This window comes from Ziziphus jujuba, chromosome 2, assembly GCF_031755915.1.
Source record: "Ziziphus jujuba cultivar Dongzao chromosome 2, ASM3175591v1".
Classification (NCBI taxonomy): domain Eukaryota; kingdom Viridiplantae; phylum Streptophyta; class Magnoliopsida; order Rosales; family Rhamnaceae; genus Ziziphus; species Ziziphus jujuba.
The window spans coordinates 9,613,420-9,622,279 of NC_083380.1; the positions used below are offsets into that span (position 1 = coordinate 9,613,420).

At 36.9% G+C, this 8,860-nt stretch overlaps 1 protein-coding gene across 1 annotated transcript; it reads left to right on the plus strand.

The window, feature by feature from the left end:
* The first annotated feature begins 3,546 nt into the window (after positions 1–3,546).
* On the plus strand, positions 3,547–4,182 carry LOC132800707 (uncharacterized). The gene is made up of 2 exons (XM_060814944.1): positions 3,547–3,726; positions 3,844–4,182. Exons 1-2 carry the CDS (start codon positions 3,547–3,549, stop codon positions 4,180–4,182), a joined length of 519 nt encoding a protein of 172 aa, XP_060670927.1.
* Positions 4,183–8,860: the final 4,678 nt, after the last annotated feature.

Sequence of the window (8,860 nt, forward strand, 5' to 3'; positions counted from 1 at the left end):
AATCATCCTCATAAATCCATCGAGTTCAAATCCATCAACTTTTAAATCCATCAATTTGAATATATGAATCTTCCAATGGCATAAAGTCAAGCCTTTAATATTTCAATGCATAAATATTTTTGGAACATAATAATTTAAATCAATATTTTTCTCAAATTCTCAAAATTTATTTAAATCAAAGATATTCTCAAAATCACGTCAAATTCATGCATAGTTAAATCCCACAATTCATCAATGCATCATAAATTTAAAAGAGATAATTTCTTTCAAATCCAAAGAATAAATCCATACCACATAAATCCATATATAATTAAATTCATACAATTATGAACAATAAATTTAATAATAAACATAACAATAATTAAAAGAATTTAAAACCACAATTTCTTTAAATTCCCAAATATTTTTGGCACCAAAATTCTAAATATAAATTTACTAGATATTTAACACATAAAATATAATTTTCAGATATTCAATTAATACAAAATATTCATAATTTAACTCCCGAAATTAATTTGAAGGTGGATCACTCACCTCGAGCACGCAATTAAATCGAGATCCTCCATAGGATCGATTCCACAACTCACACGTGCTCCAAAAATATTAACAATACACAAGGGCAAATAAATTAATAGTTTATTCGGGTAAATAATACCCGGTACCCGGGGGGTTTAACACAAACGGTATCCAAAATTCACAAATAAGATGTCTATGGAAAGCTAATGAGACGAGGGTCACATTACTAACCTCCGTTGGACTCAACTTGACCGAAGGTGGCCGAAAAGTGGACAGAAGATTTCGGTCAAACTTCTCCCTTTTGTATCTCACAAACGGCTCAGAATTTGGGCAAATGGAGGCTAGTTTTGGAACCAAGGGGTTGAAAACTAAGGGGCTGGACCGGTTTCACGACCAAGAACAGCCAAAAATTGGCCGATTGGAGAACCGCCGACCGTCGCGAGGAGTTAATCCCGGTGCGTCTGGTAGCCACTTGGCCAGAAACTTGGCCCTCAAAGTCGCCCAGCCATGGGCTGTCATGTTGGCCGGCACGTGCCTCATTCGGATGGCCGGAGTAAATAGAAATGGGAAGGCCCGAGAGGGAGAGGGAGAGGGAGGGGTGATGAATAGTGTTCCCTTTTTCCCCTTTTTTTCTTCACGTGCCTGAAAGAAAAGAAAAAGAAAGAAAAAATAAAGGAAAAAGAAAAAGAAAAAGAAAAGGAAAAGAAATTAATAAAATAATGTAAAATAAAATAATGATGTATTAGAAAACTTTGCATATCCATAACTTTTAAACCACATCTCTGTTTCGTGCGTGCCACTAGTTTATAAACTCATATCGATGAGTACTTCACAACCATGCATGAGTCGAAGCTCAACTTTGCACGAACAAAAAGTCAACTTCAGCACCCCTTGGACAGTTTGGACTTCAACTTGTTTTGCTCATATCTTCCAAATCGTAGATTCGATTTCGACGTACTAGTCTACGAACTCGAGATGACACGTTCTTCACAATGGTGCCTTGGTCAAGGAAAAAATCCACCAGCAACAAAAAGTCAAAATTTAACCCATCTCGATCAATGACGGTCAAACTCGATCAACGTGAAGAAAGTTTCGATGTACTTCGGCATGGGGTGTTACAAGTAACATACCAAAGAGAAATGAATGCAATCTTCCATGATATGATTGGGCATATTCTAGAGATCTATATTGATGATGTCATTGTGAAATCTGATGTCATGAAAGATCATGTGGCTGATTTGAGAAAGGCATTCGAGCAGATGAGAAAACACAAGTTGAAGATGAATCCCCTTAAATATGCATTTGGTGTTTCTACAGGTAACTTTCTAGGCTTTCTAGTCCATCAAAGGGGCATTAAGTTTGACAAAAATAAAGTTCGGGCAATTTTGGAAGCCAAACCACCACGAAATAAAAAGGAGCTACAAAGTCTTATTGGAAAAATTAACTTCCTTAGAAGATTCATCTCTAATACATCTGGGAAAATTCAACATTTCTCAAAGTTACTAAAATTGAAGAATGAAGAGGAATTTGAATGGGAAAGTCATCACCAAGAGGCATTTGATCGAATAAAAGAATACCTGAAAAAACCACCTGTCATTATGCCTCCACAGAAAAATCAGCTACTCAAGCTTTATATTTTGGCTGTAAAAATTTTGTTGGCTGTCTGCTGGCCCAAGATAATGAATTTGGAAAAGAGCAGGCTGTATATTACTTAAGTAGAATTCTCACTCCAAATGAGCTGAAGTACTCTCCTATAGAGAAGTTATGCTCAGCGTTGTATTTTGCAGCAACAAAGTTACGACACTACATGTTACCGACTATCATGTTTATTATTTCTCAAACCAACTTAATCAAGTATATGCTGTCAAAACCCATTATCAGAGAGCGGATTGGAAAGTGGACAATAGCATTGTCAGAATTTACATTTAAGTACGTGTCCCAAAAAGCAGTGGAAGGACAAGCTTTGGCAGACTTTCTGGCTGAGCATCCGTGTTTGGAGGTGGAGGGTGAAATGGATCCAGTAGAGATAGCTTCAATTTCCCTTACACCTTGGAAAATGAGTTTTGACGGATAAAGGACGCAAACTTCAGCAGGGGTGGGAGTTGTAATCGAATTCCCTAAAGGACAAAAGACACAATTTTCATTCTAACTCGCCTTTGAATGTTCAAATAATCAGGCCGAGTATGAAGCTCTAATCATCAGCTTGGAAATTTTGAAGGAACTAGGAGCTTCTACAGTTGAAATAATTGGCGACTCAATGCTGGCCCTGAAACATTGGATGGGTGAATATAGTTGTTATAGTTTGGCTTTATCTGAATATTACATGGTGGCAAATCAACTTATACAAAGTTTTGATGATGTAATCCTTCAACATATGCCAAAGGAATTAAATTTTGAGGCCAATGAGATGGCCCAAATAGCATCAAGAGTACACATTCTGGCTGAGTTGACAGAGAAGGTCATAATATATGGAAGAGGAATCTCTCAATGTTGAAGGAAAGATTCACAATGGGAGACATATTTTGTGTAGAGATAGATGAAAATGATTGGAGATTTCCATTAGTGAAATACTTGGAGAATCCAAATGGAAAGAATGACAAAAAGACTCGCCTAAGAGCAGTTCAATATGTCTTATTTGATAAGTAGTTATATAAGAAAGGCCAAGACGACTTACTTTTGAAATACTTAGGCAAACATGAAGCAATGTTAGTAATGGCCAAGGTGCATGAAGGTATCTGCGGTGCACATCAAGTAGGAACAAAAATGAGATGGTTGATAAGAAGACACGGCTATTATTGGCCGACTGTCCTGTTTGACTACATTAGTTATGCCAAAGGCTGTACGGCTTGTCAGCATCATGGTCCAATATAGCACATCCTAACCGTACCATCAAATCCAATCGTCAAGCCTTGGCCGTTTCGAGGTTAGGCTATAGATTTGATTGGAAAGGTGTACCCTCCATCGAGTAAGTAGCATACGTTCATCATCGTTGCCACCGACTACTTCACTAAATGGGTCGAGGCACGACCGATGAAAATAGTGAACCAAGCTAATGTGATTAAGTTCATCAAAGAAGATATAATTCATAGATTTGGCATACCAGAATCTATTACTGCCGATCGCGGGACAGTATTCACTGGTGAAGCAGTTGAAACATTCGCCAAGGAGTATGGGATCAAGCTCACTCATTCAACCCCATATTTTGCTCAGGCTAATGGTTAGGCTAAGGCAACAAATAAAGTCCTAAAAAGCATCTTGGAGAAAATGGTAGATGCCAATCTGAAGGATTGGCATAACTTGCTATCTGAGACTTTGTGAGCTTATCAGATATCAAAGAGATCTAGTATTGGAACTACACCTTTCACACTAACATATGAGCACGATGTTGTTCTACCCATGGAAGTAACTGTGAGATCTCTACGGATTGCCCAGCAACACAACCTTACTCCGGCCGAATACAGTCAAGCCATGATGCAAGAGATAGAAGAATTGGACAAAGTGAGATTGGCTGCACTAGATCATCTCCAAGTACAGAAGAAGGCTGTGGCAAGGGCAAATAACAAGAGAGTGCGATTCAGGGACTTCAGCGAAAGGGACTTAGTGTGGAATGCAATCCTACCAATCGGTTCCAAAGATTCGAAATATGGCAAATGGTCTCCTACCTAGGAAGGGCCGTTCACTGTCACCAAAATATTAGGGAAGGGAGCGTATCAACTTCAGGACATGGATGGTACAAAACATTCTAACCCAATCAACAACCGCTTCTTAAAGAAATTTTACCTAACTAGTTGGGAAGCTCATGAAACAATAAAGGCAAAAGAGACTAGTTAGGTGCATTAAATAGGAGATTAAGTCTTATACTCATTATATCATTTGGCATTAATAAAGTTTAGGGCCATAATTTTCACGGCCATTATTTTTCATTTTTGTATGTGGCTTGCTCAATTTTAGCTGGTTGTAAAATATAATTGTTATACCCCGAGTTAAAAGATTATGCATATGATGAACTTTCATTGCCAATCTCAAACAATACTTAATAATTTGGAGAGATATAATTGTTTGGCTGACAAATGGCTAAGAATAAATTTATCAAGGAGCTATAAAATTCAATGGATCCACTGTCTGTGCAGACTGACCATCGATAGCTTTGGTCGTGGGATTGTGTTTGGAAAAGACACGGATGGCAACATCCTCAACAGGACACTGGAACATAGCGCATTAACAATCTTGGTCCACCAATTATTGAAGTTCCAAGTGGTATTCAGATTAGACAAGAAGACACTGTACTTGAAAGAATAACTGGATTGCTTAAAGATAGTATTGCACTTCCTGAATTCGTCAATTGAGGAAAAGGATGGCCGATCTATAGAACAAATATTATGGGAAGACACCCATGGTACAGGAATAGCTAGGCGAAGACCAAATTGTCGAGCCATGAGGTTTGGACAGTAAACTTCTACACCGCACTGATTGGATTTGAATTTTCGACCGAAAGAAAGATCCCGATTAATCAGTATGCTGGACCAAATAATCTTCAAAATCTTCATTAATGGAGGGTTTTTCTCTATTCCCTAGCAAGGATTAAGTGCAGTACTCAACCAAGAAGGAAGAAAAGGATATCTAGTCAGCACAGAAAAAGTCTATGGAGCCTAATGGTCTATAGAGTAGGAGAAGTCAAAGAAATCTTTGGCCGAATGTCCCTGCAAACCATTTTGAAGGATTTGATGGTCTAGGAGTGTATTGGGTTGGCTGGTGGACGGAAATGGCCTCTTCTCAGGAAAGTAGGCATGGAGCCAAAGCTGCATTATCCACCGAGGTCCGGTATGATGCGGGTCCATGTTAGCATTGACGACATTGTTGATTCCCCGGTATAAGTGACCAAGAACAAGCGGTCCAAATGCATAGGGTGAACCAACAGCAAGAGCTTCAGCTATACGAATGTACCATTTAGTCACTTGCATCAAAGGCACGCAAAAGATGTACCTGCATAACCACATAAGAAGAAAAGAAATGTGTTCTTGAACCGAGGGTGGTTTGTCTTTACCTTGGATATTCTTCAGGAAATGATTGTAAGAAGCTTCTTGCTTTGGGAAGTTGGCTTCTTCATAATGCAACAGGCCTCCTCGAGATAGAGCTGTAATAGATAAAAGTTCGCTATGTGCTTTAAGGCCGAGCAGAACAGCTAGATCCATCAAGGTCGGTATCATCATTCCAAACCTGAAATAAAAAACATTGGAAACAAAAGAACAAAAGCAAAGTGAAGCTGCAATCAGGCCCTTTATCACATGGGATGTCAAGACAAGATAGACATATCGTGGCATAAATTCCAGATTTCTTCCAGGTACTGCTGTAATAGGGGTCCAATCGATCCACCCATGTAATCCACTCCGAAGGTGTGACTAGCCACGACTTGAAAGATTTAGAATCTTCCCACTTAGCCCAATCCAAGAATGTTGAGGAGAAAGGTAGAACTCTATCCGAGCGAGTTCGTAATATGGCTTCAACTTCACAAGGCATTTTGTCTTTGAATCAAGGGCTGAGGCTAAATTCTTTGTAGAATTGGTTTCTATAGATCAAAATCTTGTCATCAATAGCATCTTTGGTGTGATTGATAGCCTGCTCAAGCTGCTTCACATATGACGATTTGTCTTTATTGGTGGTCTGCCATATATAGAAGAATACTTCAGAAAATATATATATATATATATATATATTTGATATGTTACATTAAGGCTATTTGTACATTTGGTTGTGGAGATGAATCGTGAGCCTTATTATTTTTTGTGTATATATATATATATATATTTGATATGTTACATTAAGGCTATTAGTACCTTTAGCTATGGAGATGAATCGTGAGCTTCATTATTTTTTGTTTTGCGGTTTTGGTAAATTAGTGTCCTCATCGAGCCGATTATCTTAAATAAAAAAAAAAAAGGGCATTAGATATTATTGTATGATGAAAAAAAAAATGAATAAATAAAAAAAGGGAGCATGAGGTATTTTGACATATATGAAAAGGGGCCACTGTGAAAGCATTCACACTTTACATATATTTATATATATATATATATATATATAGAATTGAGAGAAAACATGGGTGGATGAGTAAAGTCATGTGGGCACCTATGAAACCGTGTACACATATATACATATACAAACCAAAAAAAAAAAAGAAAAAAAAAAAAAAAAGAGAGAAAGGATGGGATGTTTTGGAACCGAGAGAAAGTTTGTATGGCCTAGTAAAGATATGTGGATACAATTTTGCCATGAAGCCGTGTGCCTTGGGGTGTGTGTGTGTGTGTGTGTGTTATGCTTCATGTGAGATGTATTAAAAAAAAAGACAAAACAAAGCAAGAGAAACCGTGTAGATGGACATATTTAAAAAATGGAAAAAAGCATGAGAATGATAGTGTAGAAACATGTGGCTATCTTGATATTGTATATATATATATATATGTGTGTGTGTGTGTGTGTGTGTGTGTGTGTGTGTGTGAACCCGTGAAGCTGAACGATGTTTTGATGGTTTATATATATTGGCAGCATGTTTGAGTGGCCAGAAAAACTAGACAGGCGTGTTTTGGATGCAGATATGCTAAGTGAAGCGGTGCATTAAATGGGTTCAAGAAGAGGTAATTATCAGATAACGTGAAGATGTTCGCAGAAGCTTTGCAACGGATTGGGTATGTATGTAGAGTTTGCAACCTGCAAGAGAAAACAAACCATGAAAACTTCATGCGGTTAGCCATGTAGAGATACTATTTGTTCTGCAGCTAGGACATTATTTCAGTTGCAAGTATTCAAAAGAATCAATGACACACTGGCCGAATGACGGAGGACCTAGCAGTACACTCCGCGATGCGATTCCGCTGCGCCGGTTGTAAAAGGAAAAGGCAGTTGGTTTCAAAGCTGGTTTGAGAGCTGTGGCGGCTTGAGAATGTGCTGTGAATGAACATGGTCGGGGGACTGAAAAGTTTATTTATAAGAAGAAATTAGGGTTGATGAAAGATTTGAAAAGGAAACAGCTTCATTGATTGTCTTTTTACAAAAGAAAAAAAAAGGGAGGCTTGATGATATAAAAGGTAATTGTTCAAGGAAGATCTTTCCGATGGCAAGGAATTAGTTCAGCAGGAAAGTTTATGGAATGCTGCCAAATTATCAGAGTTTAGATGAGAATACGTTTTTGAAAAGATTGGCAGCAAGGATTTATGCCAGAAATAGTTTTTTTTCTTTTTTTTTCCTTAGAATAAAATGATTGGGCACCAAATATATATATATATATATATGGATGTAATCCCGAAAGATTTGCCGCAAGAATTGATTGGCAAAATTGGAGGCTTGGATATTTTCTTTCGGTTGTCTTTGGAAGTGATTAATATGAAGTATTCCGGGCAAAATGTATATTTATTGAATTGATAAGCATATATATATATATATATATATGTTTGATCCGTTTCTTTGAGCATCTGATGGGAGCAAAGGATTTCAAAAGGGGATGGAAGGAAAGGATTAAATATATATCATGATACTTTGATAAAGTGAGTGCCACGGCATACTTGCATATATAATCATACATCCACATGAGTTTTGGCCTTTGCTGGTTACGTGCATATGGAATGTTTTTTTTTGCATCAAGGCATGTAGCTATCATAAGGCTATCATCCAAGACCCAAGTTAATACTATATTGCTTTGCAATTTTTACAAGTGACTACAAAATTACAAAGCAAGGGGCAATATTTGGATCATAATATTAATTTTCTAAATTAATATTTTTATTTTATTGAAATATTATTTTTGGAAGATCAATTAAATAGCATTAGTCCCACATTGATTGGAGATGATAGAGAGACAAAACTTGCACATGTCTAATTATGATTTTGAAATTGGTTTTTGAAAAGTCTTACATAGTAAGCGAGTGAAGTAACTCAAAGTTCTTTACATATATAAGTTGAAGCTCCATTGACTCGGAAAGGAACCTCTACACATCTCCACAAATGACTACAATAATAAAGATTAATTTGTTTATTCTCTTTAGAATTTACTTTCTCTAGTTTATTGTTCTTAGTTGTTTTCTAGTTGAAATTTTATTTTTCAAAAGTCCTTTAATCATTAAGGCAATCAGATCTTGTAAGATTATTTTTTGTTCTCCAATAATCAATACAATCAAAAGTTAGATTCAATTGGCACATTTTTTTTTTCTTTGAACTGTTACAGGTTTGAAGTGGCACAGATTGTTGGAAATTTTCTGACATTGTTCCAACAATTCTACTCTATCATCATCCGATTTCCCTGCTTCAATTAATTTCTCAATACGAAAAACTATTGAATCACCAACTCATCAAC